Source organism: Oncorhynchus nerka, unplaced genomic scaffold (genome assembly GCF_034236695.1).
Source record: "Oncorhynchus nerka isolate Pitt River unplaced genomic scaffold, Oner_Uvic_2.0 unplaced_scaffold_21___fragment_6___debris, whole genome shotgun sequence".
In the NCBI taxonomy this organism is placed as follows: Eukaryota; Metazoa; Chordata; class Actinopteri; order Salmoniformes; family Salmonidae; genus Oncorhynchus; species Oncorhynchus nerka.
Genome location: NW_027040335.1, coordinates 216,491 through 244,000, shown reverse-complemented (window position 1 = coordinate 244,000; position 27,510 = coordinate 216,491). Strand labels below are relative to the sequence as shown.

The 27,510-nt window shown below is 44.6% G+C and overlaps 1 protein-coding gene across 1 annotated transcript; it reads right to left on the bottom strand.

Annotated features, from left to right (window-relative positions):
• Window positions 1-540: 540 nt before the first annotated feature.
• Window positions 541-25,759, bottom strand: LOC115133818 (tetraspanin-12-like). Its single transcript, XM_065016535.1, has 9 exons — window positions 25,666-25,759; window positions 25,193-25,396; window positions 24,958-25,098; window positions 24,307-24,389; window positions 23,664-23,799; window positions 18,563-18,628; window positions 10,216-10,323; window positions 9,880-10,023; window positions 541-1,547 (listed from the first exon to the last, which is right to left on the bottom strand). The coding sequence occupies exons 3-9, from the start codon at window positions 25,021-25,023 to the stop codon at window positions 1,215-1,217; spliced, it is 936 nt and encodes a 311-aa protein (XP_064872607.1). The 5' UTR covers window positions 25,024-25,098; window positions 25,193-25,396; window positions 25,666-25,759; the 3' UTR covers window positions 541-1,214.
• Window positions 25,760-27,510: the final 1,751 nt, after the last annotated feature.

The window sequence follows — 27,510 nt, the reverse complement described above, 5'->3', positions numbered from 1 at the left end:
GATGACAGCTGCAGTTTACAGACTGCCCTTCTAGCTATAAATACTATGGATTCTCAATGGAAAACAGGCACGGGAGGTTGGTGGCACCTTCATTTGGGAGGAAGGGCTCATGGTACTGGCTGGAGCAGAATGAGTGGAATGGCATTAAACACCTGGTTTCTATATGTTTGAAGCCATTACATTTGCTCCGTTCCCGACATTATTATGAGTCGCCCTCCCCTCAGCAGCCCCCACTGAAAGCAGGGTATGTTATTTCAGAATGAAAGACGCTACTCTCCCACATATCATTCTCATCGTTCTCCCAGAATGAGTTATGTTCGCTTCAAATGTTTATGATATGTGCTGTGTGGCGATGAAATAACATTTTCTTTTTCATCCCTAAGTGTGTCACGCTGACAGTGATCTTTATCAGAGAACAAACACGTGGTTGTGTTATTATTCCTTGGCAAACAACACAGTATAGTTCACAACCCCTCTGAAATGATCAAATGCACAGATTATTGTTTGAGCTGAAATGCATTATTCTCACAGAGCCAGAAATAAATAGCCAACATCATGTTCCGTTTATAGTAGACAACGATAATACACTCTGACTGGTGCACAAACGCTCATGAATATGGCTGAGTGGTTCCTGTGGATTCCAACAGGTCTGTCAAATTAAGACATGATATTTCCAAATATCCAGATAAACTGAATTTCCTTGGTTTGGTGTGTTTTGAGTGAGATGAAGAGTTGACATGTCCTTACAGCAGTCTTTGCTGAACAGGTTTCATCCAGTCAGTGCTAGTGGTGATATTCCCAAACATTCCCAACGAGGAGGAGGAATGTTGGGAAAACTAAAACGATTCCCTCCGCTCCTCACTTTTGGATAGTGGTGACGCTACAGGAGCAAGCATTGACTTAGTTATTTAGTTTCCCTTACAATTTCCAATCCCAGCTGTGACAAAATAGTCCTAAAAAGTCCCACAGTCCAGTATGTCATTGACATGTTGTTCTACGGGAAAGAGAGGGGGCATGGGGGGGGGGCATTCATGCTCCTGCACCTGTGCCCAATCTCTCTCATAGTTCCTACCCTCTTTTTCTCAACCCCCTTCTCTCCCCTCATCTAGTCTCACACTTTCTCCTCATCCCCTTATTATTTCCCTCTCTCAGTGTCTGGGAAGTAGGGATGAGGGGTAGTGTGAGGGGCAGATGGGTAGACAGTGTACCCCCCGCTAGGACAGCCTCTCCATCTCAAACTGGGTGTGTCCATGTCCGTTAGACGTGGTCGCAGCATTGGACCAGGCCTCAGCCAGACGAGTGTTACCCGATTTAGGAGCCTCCCCTTGGGGTCCGTGGGTGATGGTTAGAGGTCCAGGGTCGGTTCCTGGTGGGGGGTCGAGCGGGGTGGGCTCGGGGGGCTTGCGGTCGTAGTAGAGGGCCCAGAGCAGGGTTAGGGTCAGGGTCATGGCCAGAATCTGGGCCACTCCTATAGACACACCCAGGAAACGCAGCACCTGCAGCTGCTTAGTTCCTCTGATGAAACTGTAGATCTTCGGCCCACAGCCCTGTAGTACACACACACACACACACACACACACACACACACACACACACACACACACACACACACACAACACAAAATGAACACAACAAGAGTTTAAGCTTTTCCATGTTGAAATATGACATACGTTTGATCCTTGTTACATTAATATTACATTCATGTAATATGAATGTTGTTTCAATGTTTCAGTCTGTCTGTCTCACCAGGGGCAGACCTCCCATACTGTTTCTGTGAGATGTACATCTGCTGTAGGAACTAAATGAAAATGCTCTCTCATCCTATCACATGGATGACATGTACATGGAGAGAAAGAAACAGAGGGGGAGAGAGTGAGAGAAAGAGAGATGTAGGGGAAGAGAGGACGACGGTAGAGAAGTGGAAAGAGAGGGAGTAGTAGTGGCGGTGTAGAAAGGCCAGTCTATTACTTCCTGACTGAGGGATATTCACTCTGTGGTGCTACATACCAGACTGAGCTACTCTACACCTTACTGCTGCCAGAGAGAGGGAAAGGGATAGAGAGAGAGGTGAGAGAGAGAGAGAGAGAGAGAGAGAGAGAGAGAGAGAGAGAGAGAGAGAGAAAAGTGGGAGGAAAGGAAAGTCCTGTGGAGAAAGGGTAGTAAACGTGGGGGAGAGAGGCTGGTTTAAAGAAAGAGAGAGAAAACAGACAGGAGATAGAAAGAATCCTCTACACATTCCCCGTGACTCCCTCCTCTACTGACTGACTCCCTCCTCTACTGACTGACTCCCTCCTCTACTGACTGACTGACTAACTGACTCATCCTCACTACACACACACACACACACGCACACACGCACACACACACATGCACACACACATGCACACACACACAGCATCTCTTTGTCCCTCTGTATGCCTAGTTTTACTTAATGAGGCGTAGCAGCAGCAGCAAACACCCTTTCATAAGAACCTCTCAGAGTTTACATTTAACACAATTACTAGCCTCTCTCTCCCTCCCTCTCTCTCCCCCTTTTCCTGTATCGACTCTCTTTACCTCCTCCTCCCTTTCCCCCACCCCCATTTCCCTCTCTTTTTCCACTGTCACAACCTCCCCTTTCTCCACCCTCTCCCTCCATCTTTTTCAGGCAGGCCTATCCAGGTGTGTTTGTCAGGCAGGAACAGCCTGCTCACCCAGCACCTCTCACCCAGGTGACAATGGGCAGCCTAGCAGTCTGCACCAGGCACACCGGGCCTGCTAGAACCCTGCTAGAGCCACACTACTTGGCCTGGACCACGGGGAGAGGAACTGTTGCTATGGCCAGGGGAACTTTTGATACGGCTAGGGGGTTAACATTGTTGACTAAATACAACAGACAGACATGTTGAGGTGGAGGTGGTCAGACATGGGATAGGGGACAGGGTTGATTTGGGGTTAGACCAGGACAGTGACTGAGCTGTAGATGGGATAGGGGACAGGGTTGATTTGGGGTTATACCAGGACAGTGACTGAGCTGTAGATGGGATAGGGGACAGGGTTGGTTTGGGGTTAGACCAGGACAGTGACTGAGCTGTAGATGGGATAGGGGACAGGGTTGGTTTGGGGTTAGACCAGGACAGTGACTGAGCTGTAGATGGGATAGGGGACAGGGTTGGTTTGGGGTTATACCAGGACAGTGACTGAGCTGTAGATGGGATAGGGGACAGGGTTGGTTTGGGGTTAGACCAGGACAGTGACTGAGCTGTAGATGGGATAGGGGACAGGGTTGGTTTGGGGTTAGACCAGGACAGTGACTGAGCTGTAGATGGGATAGGGGACAGGGTTGGTTTGGGGTTAGACCAGGACAGTGACTGAGCTGTAGATGGGATAGGGGACAGGGTTGGTTTGGGGTTAGACCAGGACAGTGACTGAGCTGTAGATGGGATAGGGGACAGGGTTGGTTTGGGGTTAGACCAGGACAGTGACTGTGCTGTAGATGGGATAGGGGACAGGGTTGGTTTGGGGTTAGACCAGGACAGTGACTGTGCTGTAGATGGGATAGGGGACAGGGTTGGTTTGGGGTTAGACCAGGACAGTGACTGAGCTGTAGATGGGATAGGGGACAGGGTTGGTTTGGGGTTAGACCAGGACAGTGACTGTGCTGTAGATGGGATAGGGGACAGGGTTGGTTTGGGGTTAGACCAGGACAGTGACTGAGCTGTAGATGGGATAGGGAACAGGGTTGGTTTGGGATTAGACCAGGACAGTGACTGTGCTGTAGATGGGATAGGGGACAGGGTTGGTTTGGGGTTAGACCAGGACAGTGACTGAGCTGTAGATGGGATAGGGGACAGGGTTGGTTTGGGGTTAGACCAGGATAGTGACTGTGCTGTAGATGGGATAGGGGACAGGGTTGGTTTGGGGTTAGACCAGGACAGTGACTGAGCTGTAGATGGGATAGGGGACAGGGTTGGTTTGGGGTTATACCAGGACAGTGACTGAGCTGTAGATGGGATAGGGGACAGGGTTGGTTTGGGGTTAGACCAGGACAGTGACTGTACTGTAGATGGGATAGGGGACAGGGTTGGTTTGGGGTTAGACCAGGACAGTGACTGAGCTGTAGATGGGATAGGGGACAGGGTTGGTTTGGGGTTAGACCAGGACAGTGACTGAGCTGTAGATGGGATAGGGGACAGGGTTGGTTTGGGGTTAGACCAGGACAGTGACTGAGCTGTAGATGGGATAGGGGACAGGGTTGGTTTGGGGTTAGACCAGGACAGTGACTGAGCTGTAGATGGGATAGGGACAGGGTTGGTTTGGGGTTAGACCAGGACAGTGACTGTGCTGTAGATGGGATAGGGGACAGGGTTGGTTTGGGGTTAGACCAGGACAGTGACTGAGCTGTAGATGGGATAGCGGACAGGGTTGGTTTGGGGTTAGACCAGGACAGTGACTGTGCTGTAGATGGGATAGGGGACAGGGTTGATTTGGGGTTAGACCAGGACAGTTATTGAGCTGAAGATGGGATAGGGGACAGGGTTGGTTTGGGGTTAGACCAGGACAGTTATTGAGCTGAAGATGGGATAGGGGACAGGGTTGGTTTGGGGTTAGAACAAGACAGTGATTGAGCTGTAGATGGGGAGATGAGGGTGTTTCCCTCTAGAGGAAAGAAGACTGAGTGTGTGCGGCCCTACCTGCCGGCCTGCCTGCATGCCTGTTTGCCTGCCTGCCTGCCTGCCTGCCTGCCTGCCTGCCTGCCTGCCTGCCTGCCTGCCTGCCTGCCTGCCTGCCTGCCTGCCTGCTTACCTGTTTGTCTACCTACCTGCCTGCCTGTGTGCCTGCCTGTGTTTGTGTGGGTGTGTGAGAGAAAGGTGAGTTATTAAAATAGAAATAGAGAGAGAGAGAGACTCTACGGTGAGTTTGCTTTGTATTCTCTCTGTATCCTACTGGCAGACTAGCTGGCATTGCTTGGCGTACCTCACCCCCTACTAGACTTTGTGTGTGTGTTCCCCTCAGCCTCAGACAGCAGCATACCTTGTCCCCTGGTGGGCTTGATGAGGCGTAATATCTGCACTCTGTCTCAACAATCTGGCAACCGCAGCAGCCAGAAGGCATACTATGCTATCAAGCCTGTGATTGGCTCTAATTGAGATGTATGGATTTCTCTCCACCATTGAACATGGCAGGTCATTTCAGGCTGAAAATAGTCATCCCATTGGAAACAGCTTGTTGTGAAAGTATTTAAGTAGAAAACTCCAACCCCAAGAAAATCATCTCCACTCCATTCAGAATGTAAGTAGCCTAGATCCCTTACTTCAAAGGCAGTTATAGTCAATGAACTAATCACTGATCATAATCTTGATGTGATTGGCCTGACTGAAACATGGCTTAAACCTGATGAATTGACTGTGTTAAATGAGGACTCACCTCCTGGTTACACTAGTGACCATATCCCCTGTGCATCCCGCAAAGGCGGAGGTGTTGCTAACATTTACGATAGCAAATTTCAATTTACAAAAAAAAAAAATGACGCTATCGTCTGTTGAGCTTCTAGTCTTGAAATCTATGCAGCCTACTCAATCACTTTTTATAGCTACTGTTTACAGGCCTCCTGGCCATATACAGCGTTCCTCATTGAGTTCCATGAATTCCTATCGAACCTTGTAGTCATAGCAGATAATATTCAAATTTTTGGTGACTTTAATATTCACATGGAAAAGTCCACAGACCCACTCCAAAAGGCTTTCGGAGCCATCATCGACTCAGTGGGTTTTGTCCAACATGTCTCTGGACCTACTCACTGTCACAGTCATACTTTGGACCTAGTTTTGTCCCATGGAATAAATGTTGTGGATCTTAATGTTTTTCCTCATAATCCTGGACTATCGGACCACCATTTTATTACGTTTGCAATTGCAACAAATAATCTGCTCAGACCCCAACCAAGGAGCATCAAAAGTCGTGCTATAAATTCCCAGACAACACAAAGATTCCTTGATGCCCTTCCAGACTCCCTCTGCCTACCCAAGGACGTCAGAGGACAAAAATCAGTTCACCACCTAACTGACTAGTAACCTTCCGGTTACTAGTCCAAAGTTCTAACCACTAGGCTACCCTGCCGCCCCAAGATCATGATCATTAGAAAGCAAATTACGGACTCCTCTTTAAATCTGCGTATTCCTTCAAAGCTCAGTTGTCCTGAGTCTGCACAACTCTGCCAGGACCTAGGATCAAGGGAGACACTTGAGTGTTTTAGTACTATATCTCTTGACACAATAATGAAAATAATCATGGCCTCAAAACCTGCATACTGGACCCTATTCGAACTAAACTACTGAAAGAGCTGCTTCCCGTGCTTGGCCCTCCTATGTTGAACATAATAAACGGCTCTCTATCCACCGGATGTATACAAAACTCACTAAAAGTGGCAGTAATAAAGCCTCTCTTGAAAAAGCCAAACTTTGACCCAGAAAATATAAAAAACTACCGGCCTATATCGAATCTTCCATTCCTCTCAAACATTTTAGAAAAAGCTGTTGCGCAGCAACTCACTGCCTTCCTGAAGACAAACAATGTATACGAAATGCTTCAGTCTGATTTTAGACCCCATCATAGCACCGAGACTGCACTTGTGAAGGTGGTAAATTACCTTTTAATGGCATCAGACCGAGGCTCTGCATCTGTCCTCGTGCTCCTAGACCTTAGTGCTGCTTTTGATACCATCGATCACCACATTCTTTTGGAGAGATTGGAAACCCAAATTGGTCTACACGGACAAGTTCTGGCCTGGTTTAGATCTTATCTGTCAGACAGATATCAGTTTGTTTCTGTGAATGGTTTGTCCTCTGACAAAATCAACTGTAAATTTCGGTGTTCCTCAAGGTTCCGTTTTAGGACCGCTATTGTTTTCACTAAATAGTTTACTTGGGGATGTCATTCGAAAACATAATGTTAACTTTCACTGCTATGCGGATGACACACAGCTGTACATTTCAATGAAACATGGTGAAGCCCCAAAATTGCCCTCGCTAGAAGCCTGTGTTTTAGACATAAGGAAGTGGATGGCTGCAAACTTTCTGCTTTTAAACTCGGACAAAACAGAGATGCTTGTTCTAGGTCCCAATAAACAAAGAGATATTCTGTTGAATCACAAGACACAGGCCTCCTAATTGTCCCTAGAATTTCTAAGCAAACAGCTGGAGGCAGGGCTTTCTCCTATAGAGCTCCATTTTTATGGAATGGTCTGCCTACCCATGTGAGAGACGCAGACTCGGTCTCAAACTTTAATTCTTTACTGAAGACTCATCTCTTCAGTGGGTCATATGATTGACCCAAACTGTTACAGACCTATATCCATCCTGCCCTGCCTATCTAAGCTCTTCGAAAGCCAAGTCAACAAACAGGTCACTGACCATCTCGAATCCCACCGTACCTTCTCCGCTGTGCAATCTGGTTTCCGAGCCGGTCACGGGTGCACCTCAGCCACGCTCAAGGTACTAAACGATATCATAACCGCCATCGATAAAAGACAGTACTGTGCAGCCGTCTTCATCGACCTTGCCAAGGCTTTCGACTCTGTCAATCACCATATTCAGACTCAGTAGCCTCGGTTTTTCGGATGACTGCCTTGCCTGGTTCACCAATTACTTTGCAGACAGAGTTCAGTGTGTCAAATCGGAGGGCATGCTGTCCGGTCCTCTGGCAGTCTCTATGGGGGTGCCACAGGGTTCAACCTCGGGCCGACTCTTTTCTCTGAATATATCAATGATGTTGCTCTTGCTGCGGGCGATTCCCTGATCCACCTCTACGCAGACGACACCATTCTGTATACTTCTGGCCCTTGGACACTGTGCTATCTAACCTCCAAACGAGCTTCAATGCCATACAACACTCCTTCCGTGGCCTCCAACTGCTCTTAAACGCTAGTAAAACCAAATGCATGCTTTTCAACCGTTCGCTGCCTGCACCCGCACGCCTGACCAGCATCACCACCCTGGATGGTTCCGACCTGGTTCCGATGTATATAGACTCCCCTTTTTTTCTTTTTTTTTCCTACTGTGTTATTGCCTTGTTTATTGTTTACTCCATGTGTAACTCTGTGTTGTCTGTTCACACTGCTATGCTTTATCTTGGCCAGGTCGCAGTTGCAAATGAGAACTTGTTCTCAACTAGCCTACGTGGTTAAATAAAGGTGAAAAAATATATATATATTTTTTTTTTTAAATTGTGTAGTCTGTCCCAGTAGTGTGAAGGTGAACGGAAAGGCTCTGGAGCAACGAACCGCCCTTGATGTCTCTGCCTGGCCGGTTCCCCTCTCTCCACTGGGATTCTCTGCCTCTAAACCTATTACAGGGGCTGAATCACTGGCTTACTGGTGCTCTTTCAGGCCGTCCCTAGGAGTGGTGCGTCACTTGAGTGGGTTGAGTCACTGATGTGATCTTCCTGTCTGGGTTGGCGCCCCCCCTTGGGTTGTGCCGTGGCGGAGATCTTTGTGGGCTATACTCGGCCTTGTCTCAGAATGGTAAGTTGGTGGTTGAAGATATCCCTCTAGTGGTGTGGGGGCTTTGCTTTGGCAAAGTGGGTGGGGTTATATCCTTCCTGTTTGGCCCTGTCCAGGGGTATCATTGGATGTTGCCACAGTGTCTCCTGACCCCTCCTGTCTCAGCCTCCAGTATTTATGCTGCAGTAGTTTATGTGTCGGGGGGCTAGGGTCAGTTTGTTATATCTGGAGTACTTCTCCTGTCTTATACAGTGTCCTGTGTGAATTTAAGTATGCTCTCTCTAATTCTCTCTTTCTCTCGGAGGACCTGAGCCCTTGGACCATGCCTCAGGGCTACCTGGCATGATGACTCCTCGCTGTCCCCAGTCCACCTGGCCGTGCTGCTGCTCCAGTTTCAACTGTTCTGCCTGCAGCTATGGAATCCTGACCTGTTCACCGGACGTGCTACCTGTCCCAGACCTGCTGTTTTCAACTCTCTAGAGACAGCAGGTGCGGTAGAGATACTCTTAATGATCGGCTATGAAAAGCCAACTGACATTTAGTCCTGAGGTGCTGACTTACTGCACCCTCGACAACTACTGTGATTATTATTATTTGACCATGCTGGTCATTTATGAACATTTGAACATCTTGGCCATGTTCTGTTATAATCTCCACCTGGCACAGCCAGAAGATGACTGGCCACCCCTCATAGCCTGGTTCCTCTCTAGGTTTCTTCCTAGGTTTGGCCTTTCTAAGGAGTTTTTCTTAGCAACCGTGCTTCTACACCTGCATTGCTTGCTGTTTGGAGTTTTAGGCTGGGTTTCTGTACAGCACTTTTAGATATCAGCTGATGTACGAAGGGCTAGATAAATACATTTGATTTGATTTGGTATATCAAAATGTTTCTTGTTATTGTTTCTGTCTCTTCTGAACTAACAGGTTTACTCAATTGGTGAATGGGAAAATGTAAGCCTGTGTGTCCCTTTCTGATGATGTCACAGAGGAAGGTACGTCAATAAGGCATTGGCAGATCCACCTGGGGCTTCAGAAAGCCGTAGTGATAATTTGAAATGATCATAACACTTTTCAAGGTAGGGTCAGAGGGTTCAGCAGGTGAACAGGTCAACAGAGGACTAACCACCACCTAACACTTGCTATGAGGTCAGAGGGCCTTATTATTGCCTTACCTCCCTTACTAAATTTGCACACACTGTACATATACTTTTTCTATTGTGTTATTGACTGGTCGTTTGTTTATCCCATGTGTAACTCTGTGTTGTTGCTTTTATCGCACTCCTTTGCTTTATCTTGGTCAGGTCGCATTGTAAATGAGAACTTGTTCTCAACTGGCCTACCTGGTTAAATAAAGGTTAAATAACAATAAAAAGTAATAATAAAAGGGTCACTGGGGCACTCACCTCTTGGTGAAGGTCACTGAGGTCACGGTAGTGGGCATGTCGAGCACAACCTGGATACTGATTGGAGCAGCAGGAGTCTGGTGGCCACTCCATCTCTGTCATCTCCAGCCAATCAGTGAAGTAGATGACCCCACAGCACTTAAACTGGGGAACACACAGTCAAAGAAAGTTTACATACATTACCAGCCCTTTATAACTAACAATCTTGCATATTCAAAGCACTAAAACACTAATAACCTCTCATAAATGCATATAATATCTTATAAAACCACTAAGTGTTTGTGTAGGATGTGTGTGACCTCTGGGGTGGTGAACTCTGGTGTAGTGACCTCTCACCTCAGTCTGGAAGGTGTTCCAGGTGTGTGTTAGCCACTGGTAACGCTGCAGGCCATAGTTGGGCATCCTGGACTTCAGACTGATCATATCTGACCTATGAACTGAAGGCTTGGACAGAACATAACAGTGTAACTCCATTAGGGCTGTCCCCGACAAAAATAAATCTTGGTCGACCGAGAGTCATCTGTTCTTTCGACCAATTTTTCAAACGTGTATTTTTCCATATATAGACACATTCTATGTGTTTTAACAAATCAACTACATTTTCCATTTTTCCCTCATCAATCTACACACAATACCCCATAATGACAAAGTTTATTTTTTTGAAAATGTATACAAAAAACTGAAATAGTATTCAGACCCTTTGCTATGAGACTTGAAATTGACCTCAGGTGCATCCTGTTGTCATTGATCATCATTGAGATGTTTCTACAACTTGATTGGAGTCCACCTGTGGTAAATTCAACTGATTGGAGATGATTTGGAAAGGCACACACCTGTCTATATAAGGTCCCACAGTTGACAGTGCATGTCAGAGAAAAAAAACATGCTATGAGGTCGAAGGAATTGTCCGTAGAGCCCAAGACAGCATTGTGGTGAAGGAAAAAAAAACATTTCTGCAACATTGAAGGTCCCCAAGAACACAGTGGCCTCCATCATTCTTAAATGGAAGAAGTTTGTAACCACCAAGACTCTTCCTAGAGCTGGCTGACCAGCCAAACTGAGCAATCGGGGGAGAAGGGCCTTGGTCAAGGAGGTGACGAAGAACCCGATGGTCACTCTGACAGAGCTCCAGAGTTCCTCTGTGGAGATGGGAGAACCTTCCAGAAGGACAACCATTTCTGCAGCACTCCATCAATTAGTGGTGGAAAACTGTCATACTTGAGTAGAAGTAAAAGATACAGTACAGTAATAGAAAATTACTCAAGTAAAAGTCAAAGTCAAATTCATATACTAAGCAAACCAGCCGGTATATAAATGTTCAGTAAAAGGCACATGACAGATGGCTGGAAGCTTCCGAAAAGGCACCTAAAGGACTCTCAGACCATGAGAAACAAGATTCTCTGGTCTGATGACACCAAGATTGAACTCTTTGGTCTGAATGCCAAGCGTCACATGTGGAGGAAACCTGGCACCATCCCTACGATGAAGCATGGTGGTGGCAGCATCATGCTGTGGGGATGTTTTTCAGCGGCAGGGGTTGGCAGACTAGTCAGGATCAAGGGATAGATGAACGGAACAAAGTACCGAGATATTCTTGATGAAAACCTGCACCATCCCCCTTTGTGCAACAACGCTCCCCATCGAACCTGACAGAGCTTGAGAGGATCTGCAGTGAAGAATGGGAGAAACACCCCAAATACAGGTGTGCCAAGCTGGTAGCATCATACCCAAGGTTGTAATGGCTGCCAATCGTGCTTATACAAAGTACTGATTAAACGGTCTGAATACTTATGTAAATGTGATATCAGGTTTTTATTTTTAATACATTTGCAAATATTTTTTAAAACACCTTGCTTTGTCATTATGGGGTATTGTGTGAAGATTGTTGAAAAATCAAAGACATTTAATACATTTTAGAATAAGGCTGAAACGTAACAAAATTTTGAAAAATTCAAGGGATCTGAATACTTTCCAAAGGCACTGTATATGCAGTGAGCTTGTCTGATGCTTTAAGCGCACTGTTTGATGAAATAATTAATCCACACAAATGACTAGAGGGAGTCCAACCACAATTTATTTGAGTGTGCCAGGGCGGGCTCAGACTGTATTTAAAAAAATGACATGACTGTGTGACTATCACTCATTGTCTCTCTCTCCTCCCTGCTGCAGCGGCCACCACATAACATCAACAGTGCTGAAGCTGCAACATAATTACAGCCATTTCTGACTGGAAAGTTCAGTCACCGAAATCCCTCATTTGTTTAGGAAAAACATTCCCTGTCCTCTCAACCCTTGCACTCTTTACATGACACATGCATGCATCACATGCACATGACTATTAGAACCTATAGTATATCACATTCACATCAATAAATTGGTTATAACAAACTCTGAACAACGTAAAACACATGTGACGGCAAAGTGGATGCAAAGGACGTGACAAATAAACTTAAAACGGGGGAATGTTTACTGGTTGCTCAGGAGGTAAAAAATGTGTGGAATAAATTTGACTAGCTATGGAAAATACTGGAGATCAAGAAAAATAAGGTAAGGAGCAAGTGCAGCATGCAAACAGGAGCTGTTAGATTACAAAATCATTTCTCTGACCATTTGGAACAATATAAACAACACTAAATCAATTATAAGCATAACAGAGATTGCAATTTTTTCCTATTGCAATTTCCAAAATGGAACGGTTTATTTCTAGTTTATGCTAATTATTCAAATTTCGCTTTGATATTTTATTATAAAATGAAAAGCTTGATTGGATTTCAAATCATGAATGACTAGTATGCTGTGTGATGACATGAACGAACAAATGAATGATTGATTGATACAGTACTATAGCTTAAATACAGTTGAAGTCGGAAGTTTACATACACCTTTGCCAAATACATTTAAAATCAGTTTTTCACAATTCCTGACATTTAATCAGAGTAAAAATTCCCTGTCTTAGGTCAGTTAAGATCACCACTTTATTTTAAGGATGTGAAATGTCAGAATAATAGTAGAGAGAATTATTTATTTCAGCTTTTATTTCTTTCATCACATTCTCAGTGGGTCAGAAGTTTACATACTCTCAATTAGTATTTGGTAGCATTGCCTTTAAATAGTTTATCTAGTGTCAAACGTTTCAGATAGCCTTCCACAAGCTTCCCACAATAAGTTGGCTGATTTTTGGCCCATTCCTCCTGACAGAGCTGCTGTAACTGAGTCAGGTTTATAGGCCTCCTTGCTCGCAAACGCTTTTTCAGTTCTGCCCAGAAATGTTCTATGGGATTGAGGTCAGGGCTTTGTGATGGTCACTCCAACACCTTGACTTTGTTGTCCTTAAGCCATTTTACCACAACTTTGAAAGTATGCTTGGGGGTCATTGTCCATTTGGAAGACTAATTTGCGACCAAGCTTTAACTTCCTGACTGATGTTTTGAGATGTTGCTTCAATATATCCACATAATTGACCTCCCTCATGATGCCATCTATTTTGTCAAGTGCACCAGCCCCTCCTGCAGCAAAACACCCCCACAACATGATGCTGCCACCCCCATGCTTCACGGTTGGGGTCATGTTCTTCGGCTTGCCTCCCCCTTTTTACTCCTAACATAACAATGGTCATTATGGCCAAACAGTTCTATTTTTGTTTCATCAGACCAGAGGACATTTCTCCAAAAAGTACGATCTTTGTCCCCATGTGCAGTTGCAAACCGTAGTATGGCTTTTGTATGGCGGTTTTGGAGCAGTGGCTTCTTCCTTGCTGAGCGGCCTTTCAGGTTATGTCGATATAGGACTCATTTTACTGTGGATATAGATACTTTTGCACCTGTTTCCTCCAGCATCTTCATAAGGTCCTTTGCTGTTGTTCTGCGATTGATTTGCACTTTTCGCACCAAAGTACGTTCATCTCTAGGAGGCAGAACGCGTCTCCTTCCTGAGCGCTATTATGGCTGTGTGGTCCCACTGTGTTTATACTTGCGTACTATTGTTTATACAGATGAACGTGGTACCTTCAGGCATTTGGAAATTGCTCCCAAGGATGAACCAGACTCGTGGAGATGTAAAAACAAAAAATCTGAGGTCTTGGCTGATTTTTAAAATTTTTCCCATGATGTCAAGCAAAGAGGCACTGAGTTTGAAGGTAGGCCTTGAAATACATCCACAGATACACCTCCAATTGACTCAAATGATGTCAATTAGTCTATCAGAAGCATCTAAAGCCATGAAATCATTTTCTGGAATTTTCAAAGCTGTTTAAAGGCACAGTCAACTTAGTGTACGTAAACTTCTGACCCACTGGAATTGTGATGCAGTGAATTTGAAGTGAAATAATCTGTCTGTAAACAATTGTTGGAAAAAGTACTTGTGTCATGCACAAAGTAGATGTCCTAACCAACTTCCAGAACCGGTTTTATTGACTCCAATCTAAGTGTAGGTGTACTTCCGACCTCAACTGTAAGTATTGAAATATAGGCCTTTGTAAGTAACGCTATTAAGACAGAACAAGATGCGCTCCTAGGCCTGCAGGTCGATGGTGGTTATACAAGGCTGCTATAGTAAGCCTACTAATGATAATGGCATTACTTATTATAATAATAATGATGATCATAACAATATTAGTAATAACAATAAGAAGGAGATCAAGGAAAAAGGAGGGTTATGAATTGTCTGATCATTTGGAACAGTGTGAACAACACTAAATCAATTATAAATAATACCAGAGAGGCGGTTTTAATGAGATAAAAATGTGTAAAGCCTTTATGACAGCATAGCAAAGATTTTTAAAAACAGCCGAATTTGTGAAATTGTTTATCCGACATGTTGTGGTTGGTGCTCACGAAGGCTCGGTGCTCACAGAATCAGTAGGCTATTAAACAAACATTCAAATGAGCAAGAGAAGCAGGATCTCTATTTTTGTAAATATATATGGATGATTTATAAAGCCTATTATAACGGCTATTGATTATAGACCTAATTTAGTTGGGATTTCCTCTCTCCTCACTTTTCTTAGACAATTAAGGCAAAGGCTGTTTTCTCATCTCCTAACTCCGCTGCTGCCTCTACCACATTGTTCTCAACACCTACAGTGCCTTGCGAAAGTATTCGGCCCCCTTAAACTTTGCGACCTTTTGCCACATTTCAGGCTTCAAACATAAATATATAAAACTGTATTTTTTTGTGAAGAATCAACAACAAGTGGGACACAATCATGAAGTGGAACGACATTTATTGGATATTTCAAACTTTTTTAACGAATCAAAAAGTGAAAGATTGGGCGTGCAAAATTATTCAGCCCCTTTACTTTCAGTGCAGCAAACTCTCTCCAGAAGTTCAGTGAGGAACTCTGAATGATCCAATATTAACCTAAATGACTAATGATGATAAATACAATCCACCTGTGTGTAATCAAGTCTCCGTATAAATGCACCTGCACTGTGATAGTCTCAGAGGTCCGTTAAAAGCGCAGAGAGCATCATGAAGAACAAGGAACACACCAGGCAGGTCTGAGATACTGTTGTGAAGAAGTTTAAAGCCGGATTTGGTTACAAAAAGATTTCCCAAGCTTTAAACATCCCCAAGGAGCACTGTGCAAGCGATAATATTGAAATGGAAGGAGTATCAGACCACTGCAAATCTACCAAGACCTGGCCGTCCCTCTAAACTTTCAGCTCATACAAGGAGAAGACTGATCAGAGATGCAGCCAAGAGGCCCATGATCACTCTGGATGAACTGCAGAGATCTACAGCTGAGGTGGGAAACTCTGTCCATAGGACAACAATCAGTCGTATATTGCACAAATCTGGCCTTTATGGAAGAGTGGCAAGAAGAAAGCCATTTCTTAAAGATATCCATAAAAAGTGTTGTTTAAAGTTTGCCACAAGCCACCTGGGAGACACACCAGAAATGTGGAAGAAGGTGCTCTGGCCAGATGAAACCAAAATTGAACTTTTTGGCAACAATGCAAAACGTTATGTTTGGCGTAAAAGCAACACAGCTCATCACCCTGAACACACCATCCCCACTGTCAAACATGGTGGTGGCAGCATCATGGTTTGGGCCTGCTTTTCTTCAGCAGGGACAGGGAAGATGGTTAAAATTGATGGGAAGATGGATGGAGCCAAATACAGGACCATTGTGGAAGAAAACCTGATGGAGTCTGCAAAAGACCTGAGACTGGGACGGAGATTTGTCTTCCAACAAGACAATGATCCAAAACATAAAGCAAAATCTACAATGGAATGGTTCAAAAATAAACATATCCAGGTGTTAGAATGGCCAAGTCAAAGTCCAGACCTGAATCCAATTGAGAATCTGTGGAAAGAACTGAAAACTGCTGTTCACAAATGCTCTCCATCCAACCTCACTGAGCTCGAGCTGTTTTGCAAGGAGGAATGGGAAAAAATGTCAGTCTCTCGATGTGCAAAACTGATAGAGACATACCCCAAGCGACTTACAGCTGTAATCGCAGCAAAAGGTGGCGCTACAAAGTATTAACTTAAGGGGGCTGAATAATTTTGCACGCCCAATTTTTCAGTTTTTGATTTGTTAAAAAAGTTTGAAATATCCAATAAATGTCGTTCCACTTCATGATTGTGTCCCACTTGTTGATTCTTCAAAAAAAAATACAGTTTTATATCTTTATGTTTGAAGCATGAAATGTGGCAAAAGGTCGCAAAGTTCAAGGGGGCCGAATACTTTCGCAAGGCACTGTATGCTGGTTAACGTTGCTATCATGCACGTAGCGACATGGTCTAGGAAGAGGTTCCAATTCAACAGCACACTGATGTGTTTCGGAACCGGGAACAGAGGTAGCAACCGCATCTGTTATAAAAAATAATATAATTTTTATTAGTGTTGCACCATTGTTCCTACGGAATAGAACCATGTACAATTTCAGCAGCACATGTCTTAGTGATGGACTGTACCATCCCCACGACCTCCACAATGGATCATTCCACTCAGACAGACTCAAGTCAGACAGGGGTCTTGTACACCATGATATTTTATTTTATTTTTGCTACTGCTCGACTAAAGAAATCTTGGTCGACCAACTGCCTATCGACCAAACAATCGACCAGTCGACTAAATGGGGTCAGCCCTAAACTCCATTTCATTCAGTATAGTTCAGCCAGTTCAGCCATATATTTCAGTTCAACTTCAGCTGAGAACATTTCATGTACAGCTGATGTATTATTGTCACAAGACATTCAACAGAAAGCCCTGAAACCGTACTGGAGCAACAGTCACAGTGGTGTATATTTAGTTACCAGCTCTGTTTACCAGCTCTGTTTCAAGCCTAGTTATATAATCCAATCCTCTGACCATGCCACAATTATTTTCAAACACACAACTTCTGACTCTCTCCTCTAGTGTTTCCCAGGCCTCCAACACTCCAGTCTGTAGTTGCTGAGGTTGACGATGGCTTGTTGTCGAAACAATTACCCATGTCTGGGCTCTAGGGAACCAGACTAGAGCTAATCTGCAGACCCACAGTTGGACACACTTAGCATGCATAACTCATCCCCCTCTCCTCTCCAATAAAACCTCCACCTTACTCACCCCTGGGCCTCCATCCCCTCCTCCTTCCTCTCCCCTTCACTCTTTATCCCTCTCTCCTCTGGTCTTGTAATGAGATTGTGATAAGCATAATATGACCCAGGTTACCCAGAATTCCCCTGAGGCCAGGTGTGTCACCTTGGTGCTGCCCTAGCAGGGTTCTGATAAAGGACAAGGCACAAAGACTACAATACCCACAGCCCCCTGCGGCATGGCAGGTATATCACACTCTGATTAGGAGGGAGGCGGGTGGCACTGTGGACTCAAAGGCCAGGTGCTAGTGCTACACGCACACATCCTCAGGCTTGTAGCCAAGTACCAAACACACACACACACACACACATACACACACACACACACAACTTTCTCAGTTTGCTATACACACTGCTCTAGCCAGTGACCAGGTGCTGCACACACACACACAAACACAAACACACCTGCGCGGTCGGAGCGAGTCCCACATACTGTGAGGGGACATCAAAGCCACTGTGGGATCTTTCATGGTGGAGAGATAAGCCCCTGGACCAGGGGAGGGGCAGCCCTGTAGGGGAGAACCCATTGTAATAGAGAGCCCTGCCCATTGTGTTCAAACACCCACACCCTGAGCAGGAGGGAGAGAGTAGGTAGGGGGAGGGAGGGGGAGGGAGGGAGGGAAACGAGGGACGGATGGGAACGGGGACACAATTATACCCTATCTCAGGGGTATTCAACCCTTACCCTACGAGGTCCGGAGCCTGCTGGTTTTCTGTTCTACCTCATAATGAATTGTACCCATCTGGTGGCCCGGGTCTAAATCAGTCCCTGATTAAAGGGGTACAATGAAAATACGCAGTGGAACCTGGTTTCACCCAACAACACTTTAGGGACATTGTGGAATTTGGAGACGCTGGAAGTTTCTGTCAGTTAGATTCAGTACCATTTCCCTGTGCTCTTTGGCCTGTGCCCTGCACTGGTCATGTTGTTAATTGGGTAGCCCCAGTAAGCAGAGAAGGAGGTGAGCTCTCTGAGCAGAGCCGGACATGACTAGCATTCATGTTTATTCATAGCACAGAACAAAATATAGATGTGGGCCACCACACATAGAGCTGCAGCATAGAAATAGAGCAAATAGAAAATCTGTGCTGCACTCACCTCGTCATACGTCCACACCCCACTGGCCAACTCTACACAGAAGATCACCAACAAACTGCCAAAGTACTGAGGAGAGAGAGAGAGAGAGAGAGAGAGAGAGAGAGAGAGAGAGTTAGTGTTGAGGCTAGACAGAGATGTACAATGTAGTGTCTTGTCTGAGTGATTGATCGTCGTGGTGGATGGTGGGAGAAAGAGTGCTCCCACACAATGAGTAGTGATGTCATGTGCTTCAATCTCCAGACGCCTGTTCCACTCATGTCACATACATGCACATACACACACACCTATTTCCACAATTTCATATAAACACAACAGAAAACACTACTATTTTCAAACTTTCAGACTTTCAAGTAAACACAGCTGTGCAAACACACACAAACACACACACACCAGACAAACACACACACAGGTCTTATGAAGAGTAATGTGTGTGTCAGCTATTCTATTAGGGGCATGTCAGTGGTACAGGGTATGTCTGACAGCCTGTTTGTTTGGAGTGTAGATATTATTGGCAGACAGATGGCTCTGCCTCGCCTTTGTTAGTCCATCACTCCATTTAGAGCAGGCCAGTCCCAAACAACACAGACACACACTCACACACCTCTCACCCAGAAAATCATCTCACCACTCAAAAACATCTCCCCTGTGTTCTTCTCTCTCAGAGTGTGACCTTTCACCCTTCGAACCCCCCTCTAACACACTCCTTCACACACATACCAAGACATACACAAACAGTACATCAATACTTCACCATTCTACAGGGATGATTTCCAGGTGTGAAGAGAACATGAAACTTCCCTCGACCCCTCGACCACTCTAGCTTCCATATACACTGAGTGTACAAAACATTAAGAACACCTGCTCTTTCCATGACACAAACGGACCAGGTGAATCCAGGTGAAAGCTATGATCCCTTATTCACTTGTTAAATCCACTTCAATCAGTGTAGATGAAGGGGAGGAGACAGGTAAATAATCATGTTTAAGTTTGTGACAATTGAGACATGGATTGTGGATGTGTGCCATTCAAAGGATGAATGGGCATGACAACATATTTAATTGCCTTTGAACGATATATGGTAGTAGGTGCCAAGTCCACCGGTTTGAGGTTGTCAAAAACTGTAACGCTGCTGGGTTTTTCACACTCACCAGTTTCCCGTGTGTATCAAGAATGGTCCACCATGGGTGGCGGTTTGCAACAGGGTATATTGCACCTCTACTAATGTAAAAATGAAAGAATCTAATTACACATTTTTGTACAAATTGTATTACACTCATTTGAGACTCCATAGAATGAAAACAGATATGTCTCCTAACTGTAAAAGATTTACCTCTGAAAGTGGAACCTATATGCATGTATTTTGGAGCTGTAGAGAGATTGCCAGATTCGGGCAATCTACACATACTGCTGCACAGAAAATACTAGATGTACAGTTTGATATGACCCCGTGTATCTATCTTCTTAATGCCCAGCAGGACTTTGTTCTTGATCCTGACGGAGAAAATTTGCTTATGACTATTACATACTTTGCTAAGAAATGTATTCTTCTATTGTGGGCCTCTAATACCTCTCCTGCATTTAAAATGTGGATTGACCAGATTGTTGACTTTCTCCCTCTTGAAAAGCTCATGACCTCCACAAGAGACAGCCCAAGTTTGATAGACTCTGGTCTCCACTATTCAACTATATTTCAAACTGGACAGAGTGAACGGGGTGACTAGGGAAATGTGCAGATACATGTTGTGTAAGGTGCTGTAAAATCTAAAAACTAATTATTGGCTCGTCGTCTCAGCGAAGGCTAGAAATAGCTAATAAGAACCTTGATAGTGCTGCTGCAAGTTTAGTTGTATATATGTTTTTTAATTTTTATTTTTGTGAGTACGTGTAGGTATGTAGGATGTGTGTGTGTGTATGGGTGTGAATGTATGTATGTATATGTGTACGTATGTGTATGTGTGTGTATATGTGGATATGTGCATGTATGTATATATATATATATACACCAACAAAAAAAACATTTATTATTTTTCTTAATCTTTTATTATAATTGTATTTTTTTAAAATTATTATTATTATATATTTTAACTTCTTTTTTTAAGTGTCTGTGAATGTGGAATGTGTTTTATTGGTTGATTGAAAAACAAGAAAACTTAATAAAACTTTAAATTGAAAAAAAAAATGGTCCACCACTCAAAGGACATCCATCCAATTTGACACAACTGTGGGAAGCATTGGAGTCAACACAGGCCAGCAGCCCTGTGGAAAGCTTTCGACACCTTGTAGAGTCCATGCCCCGACAAATTGAGGGCAAAGGGGAGTGCAACTTAATATTAGGAAGGTGTTAATGTTTTGTGCACTCAGTGTATTACCTTTCTCACAGAGATGTGTCTTTATGTTTTACACATTTCATTTTAGGGAGAAAGCTCTCTCTCTCTCTCTCACACACACACACACACACACACACACACACACACACACACAACACACACACACACACACACACACACTGAGGTTAGAAGAGGGTTGCAGTTGTTTGAATGGAATGTCAAGGCTTCCAAGAATGGATTTCCTCCTGTGTAGAGAGACTTACAGCATATTTCCCTTCCCTCGCTGATACTCAATTAACACGTATACAAGGGCGAGAGAGGGAAGACAGGGAAAGAGAGGTGGAGGAACGACAGAGTGAGAGGGCGAGAGGGGGAGCGGTATAAGTTTAGGCTAAGGGGGATTTGTTTGGCGTCTTTAAGGAGGGACTATTTTTAAGCGACCTTTCTCCGCGTTCGCTGGAACAGCGTCTCAGAGAAACTTAAGACCCTGCAGTCGTCCCTAACATACCCACAATATCCCACAACGCACCACTGCACGCATGTAAACATCTACAAACTTCCCAACAACCCCTCAGAGACATTAAATGGACGCTTTGACGCTTTTCACTTGCTTAGTCCACAACAGAAACATGACTATCTATTACATATAAAGGTTTTAACTGAGCTTATAGCCAGGGAACCATCAATTGCCCACCACAGCTATAATTGAAGGAAGAAGGAGGGGGGTGTTATTCAGGTAAAGAGCAGAGTTGGGGCTGTGGGAGGCGTTCCTCTGAAAGGGACGCACCAGCTGGTGAATGGGTGCGTGGGTAACCCAAGCGCCACTCACCCCCCTCAGCCACCTCTCCATAAGCGGGTGGAGACTTGTGGGATAGCGTTACCCATTGTCCTGCTCAAACGAGATAATATTGTCTCCACAGTGCGCCAGCAAAACACAGGAATGCCAGGGCAGAGTTGCAAGGAGAGAGGGATGAATGAAGTCCCAATGGAGGGGTGGAGGAAGCGTGAGGGAGACCCAGAATGCAGCCACTTTGGTCGGGGAGAGACGGACACAGGAACCCCCTCCCTCTCTGTCTCCCCACACAGCACACCTGGGGGATAGAGCCACAAAACAGGCGCCACCCCACCCTTTCCTCTCCGGTGTCCTGCCCTTCCACTCTATAGGAATATGAGTAATCATGTACCTGCCTTGTTATAGTTTTTGTATGCATGACACAATTGGTCAATGGAAATAGTGCATTGTGCTGCCACAATTGCTTCTGTATGGGAATTTATGTTATGTATGCAACACATGTGCAGTAATGCTCCGTAGCACATGCTCTGTAAGCACAGAGATGATACATTGTTTAGTCATCTGCATGCATGGTTGGATGGAAATGGCTTTTTGGGGGGGTTGTCTCTCTCTCTCTCTCTCTCTCTCTCTTCTCTGTACGTCATTGGGTTTCTCTCTCCTTCCCCTTCACCTGCACTGACTCAATCCACCTCTTAACCTCCTTACTTTTATCCCTGTTTCTCTTTCATTCTCGCTTTTTGTTGTCCCGCACTGACAGTGGTGAGTGATTGAGATAATCACACACTTATCTGTCCATCTCTCCCCCTCGCTCTCTCTTTCTCTCTCTCTCTCTCTCGCTCTCAAATCAAATCAAATGTATTTATATAGCCCTTCGTACATCAGCTGATATCTCAAAGTGCTGTACAGAAACACAGCCTAAAACCCCAAACAGCAAGCAACGCAGGTGTTGAAGCACGTTGGCTAAGAAAAACTCCCTAGAAAGGCCAAAACCTAGGAATAAACCGAGAGAGGAACCAGGCTATGAGTCCTCTTCTGGCTGTGCCGGGTGGAGATTATAACAGAACATGGCCAAGATGTTCAAATGTTCATAAATGACCAGCATGGTCAAATAATAGGTCTGGGACAGGTAGCACGTCCGGTGAACGGGTCAGGATTCCATGACGCTTCCCCCTCCTTCTCTCTGGCCGTCCATCAGTGCCCAGGGTACCATTACTCAGGCAGGCTCAGACAGCAGCAGCGGTGAATAGTTTTACAGCTGTACTTATCCACGGAAGCGTCATTCCGCTGCACACCGGTAACATCCCCGCACCAGGCCCTCGCTCGCTCAGAACGCGGCGTTCACTAACACAAGACGCGGCGGCGCCACACGCTTATGGGATGATGAATGACCATCGTGGCGCTGCGTCAGATGAGTAACGGCTGTAAAATCGAGGGGGGAATTCTCATTGCATTTCCCTCCGGTGTATGAACGGTGGAACTACGCGACTGTGTATGAACGGTGGAAGTACGCAACTGTGTAGCTGTTGGGTGAATTTACTGGCCTGTTCCAGGGTTTATGAGGGCACAATAATATTACTTTAAAGAGATGTAGAGGACATTAGGCTGTTACAGATGATGAGGACAATGGCACATGAAGATAGATAGGGAGGGCTACTGTGTGTGGGGCACTGTGTGTGTGGGACACTGTGTGTGTGTTTGCATGTGCGTGTGCGTGTGCGTGTGCGTGTATGTATTTCAAGGTTGCATAAATGTGTAACTAACACCGATAGCTAAAGAAAACCTAAGATCTACAGCAATTACAACCCGCTTCTCCAACTAAACCAAGCTCGTCACAGTTTCCACACACACACACACACACACACACACACACACACACACACACACACACACACACACACACACACACACACACATACACAGAGACACACACACACACACACACACACAGGCAAACACATGCTCATTTCATTCAGACACGTACCCAGGACAGGAGTAGAAGGTTGCATTTCAGTGTGCCACAGTAGCCCACCATGGCCACGATGATAAGAAAACAGCACACTGCAATGATGACGGGATGGACAGCCGGAGAATAGGTGAGGACTGCTGCTTCCTCCAGCCTACAGCGAGAGAGAGGGGAGGGGGGGGGGAGAGTAACTTGGCAGACTCGTTGTTTATTTATCTATCCATCCTGCTATTTCTCCCCCCCCCCCTCTCTGTGTGGCCTGTTGCATTATTATTAATACAGCAGCCAGCAGTAAATAGTGATTACACTCCGTAGGAATGTAGGAATCCTCTACCGCAGCAGTTACTGTCAGGGGCCAGTGAGGGGTGAGATGGTGATCTGTGGACAGGTCTAGGTGATAAGACACTGTTGAATTAAAACGTTATGCGGTTGATGATTTGTAGAAAGGTTGCCAGGTATGAGTCGAGGGGATTTGTTGAGGAAGTGAGACATAAATCCAACAGCCCTCCGCTCTTTTCTCTTTCTCTTATTTACTGCTCCAGCTCATATATACTAATTAGCTTCCTCTCCTGCTTTCTCCCTGTTATCTCCCTCCTGTCCTTCTCAGTACCTGCCCACTTGCCCACTGAGAGGTGACAACATTGAAATCCATATCACTCACCTGGTGTGAGCTGTCAAGGTGAGCACAGTGTTCAGGTAGTCCCTGAGCCAAGCAGCCACCCCCAGGACACATATCGACATGAGCTGAGGGAGCATAACACACACACACACACACACACACACACACACACACACACACACACATAGACAGAGATATAGAACACACAGACACACACATTACACACAGACACACACATAACATTACAGTTTCACCAAGTAGGCCTACAGTAAACACTTCCACTCAAAATAGGTGTTGTCTGAAAAAGCGTATGGCAGTGAAATACAATCCAGGGAATTGGTATGGCAACAGAATGTTGCCTAGGGGGCATTTTGCCATGTGTTCAACACTTGCATAACCCACTACAACAACCCTGGAGCACTTATCAAATGTAATGGCCTATAAATAGCATGCACTAGAATGCCAAACGTGCAGTTTCTGCACATTTGTTTTTCTACAAGAAAATGTATGGTGCAGGCCTATGTATAATGTAACCGGCCATTATGATCAAATACTGTAACCCTCGCGCAGGCACTCCGCCATGGAGGCACGCGTTGGGGTGGATGGAATGGGGGGGGTATAAAGTTGTCTGCATTGTGTAGCGTGAGCGCGGGCACAACCAGGCCACCTGCTGGGGGTCTCCGCTTCTCTTACCCAGAAGAGTAAATTGAGAGCGTAGAGCAGGCAGCGCAGGCACCTCACCGCGTCCTCGCGAGCCATTCTGAGCGCAACAGCAATCGGTGGCCAAGACAGGACTCATCATCTTAACCCGTGCCACCATGGCGACATAATTAACTACAGATAAGAGCAATAAATTAAAATAGGATTATTAGCCTGTGCCTGTCCCATCAATACAAAACGAGTTCTCAGTGTTCCGTGTAAAGCATACCGGCTTTACATGTCTCTGTGCGTTCTGCGCACGCCTTTCCAATGTCTTGTTTTAACCGCAGAGGTATATCCGTGGGAAGTTCCAGAAAGCATTCACAACAGGTGGTTTCTTACTTTCCCCAGTCCAGGAATGATGGAGTGTGCGGATGAGCGCCCAGCGGTGCTGACATATCCAAATCAATCATCACTCACTTAGCAAGGTATACTGCGAAAACATATCCAGAACATTACAACAAAACAACTTCTTATAAGAGCTTTTGCGCAAAATGAACATAATCCATTTGGTTAAAATATTAATGTTCAGCACTTTTACACCCAGAGCAAACGACACACACTAAAAATCATACTATTGCACAGCAGCCTAAATCCAAACCCATAAAATAAAACTTCAGTTGCGCACGTAGACATTGATTCCCAAAATCGATCTCTCCACAAAAACAATCCCCCGGTGGCGGTATGATAGGCCTAGCCTACCTATCGTCCAATTCAGAGTGCCGAGTTAGTTCTGCGCTGTCCGTTCAACATTTCCATGTTTGAGTGGCCAAAACTCAACTCGCAGTTTGTTCTGTGTCATCCAGAGAGTGTTGTCCGCTGGGTCCTAGCGCTTCGCATAATTACAATGCAGCAGCAGGAACAACAGCAGCAGCAACAGCATGGCTATGGGTCTTTAGTGGGGGGTGGAATGTGGAGAGCTTTCCGCCTCCGAGAGATCATGCATTTCCGCCTCCGAGAGAGCATGCATTGGTCAAGAGGTCACATCTAGAGAGAGGATTATTGTCTGGAGTAAATGTGGGATGGGACTAAATCATGGGACTTCTTCACACTGGGGAGAGCAACAATAATGCTGTAATATGTGTCACCACTCTCCCACAGATGTGCATGGCTATTCTGTTCTATTCTTTTCTGATCTGTTCTATTCTGTTCTATTCCCTGTGGGATGACATTACATAGGCCTATCACGTACTCTTCTTGATACATATTCTTGATGATTTATTGTATCAATAAGGTATCAATCCTTCAGTTATGAAACACTGAGCATATCTCAGCCATCTAAAGCTTTAATTAGATAATCGGATTATCGGTTAGTCTATCACTATCCCTGTCGATTCTAAGCTAATTCTAAGAAAAAACATGAGTGGAAAAGGGGAAGGAATTAGTTACTCCATAGGCTACATAATCAATCATTAAAAAGAGGAACAATAGGCTCGGGTCGGCAGGCATTGTTATCTTCATTTATTTCCTTTCGATCTGTTTTTAATGTCCACAGTCTGGCCATTAACCAAATGGGATTGATCAGCTTTAAAATCTTTATTGTTAGAGATGCACACAACAAAATAGACTCCCATTAAAGAAATTGATAATATATCTTGTGTTCTCTGATAACAATCATGTTGACTGAATAGATTCAAGGACATTTCATCACAGCATATACTTCCTGGGTGGTCTTCAGTGTGCCAATCCAATGGAGGCAAGGAGATATGAGAAGATTAGAGGGAATGAGGATGGGGTGGGATGGGATGGAAATGGTGAATGGGGGGTTGAGAGAGGAGTGAGACAGTGTTTGGTGCATGGGATGGATGGGTTAGGGCTTGTAGTGAAGGGTTGGGTTGAGAGAGATCAGGAGAGGATATTGAGAGGATACCAAATGCGAGAGACTGGAGAAGGGGGTGAGACAGTATATGAGAGTGAATGAAGGTGCACAAAAAAAGTTATGAATGACTAGCTTCTCGTGCTTCTATAACATGCCTCTATATAACAACATAAGAGTGGAATTCTGTTTTTTGATTTTTTTTTAAAACAAATTAATTAAAAATAAAAAGATCAAATGTCTTGAGTCAATAAGTATTCAAACCCTTTGTTATTTAGTCAAGCCTAAATAAGTTTAGGAGTAAAAATGTGCTTAACAAGTCACATAATAAGTTGCATGGACTCACTGTGTGCAATAATAGTGTTTAACATAGTCATTTAAATATCATCTCATCTCTATACCTCACACATACAATTATCTGTAAGGTCCCTTGGTCGAGCAGTGAATTTCAAACACACATTGAACTGTGGAAAAAAATATTTGTTTTACAAATGTTAAAATCATTATTTTACTTTGACATTATATAATATTTTGTGTAGATTGTTGACAAAAAATCAAATTAAATCCATTTTAATCCCACTTCATAACACAACAAAGTGTGGAAAAAGTCAAGGGGTGTGAATACTTTCTGAAGGCACTGTATATCAGGCCTATAATGGACATAGCTCCATAATCTGTTAGACTATTCAAATGTGGGGTGTTATTTTATTTTCTCAGTGTGTTACTTATAT

Bases quoted from the DNA above. Each gene is read 5' to 3' on its own strand.
- LOC115133818 (XM_065016535.1), bottom strand. From the start codon at position 25,023: ATGGCTCGCGAGGACGCGGTGAGGTGCCTGCGCTGCCTGCTCTACGCT. The intron at 23,800-24,306 runs GTGAGTGATATG...CTCTCGCTGTAG, and splicing joins ACCTTGACAGCTCACACCAG to GCTGGAGGAAGCAGCAGTCC. The intron at 10,024-10,215 runs GTGAGAGGTCAC...TGTGTTCCCCAG, and splicing joins GGAACACCTTCCAGACTGAG to TTTAAGTGCTGTGGGGTCAT.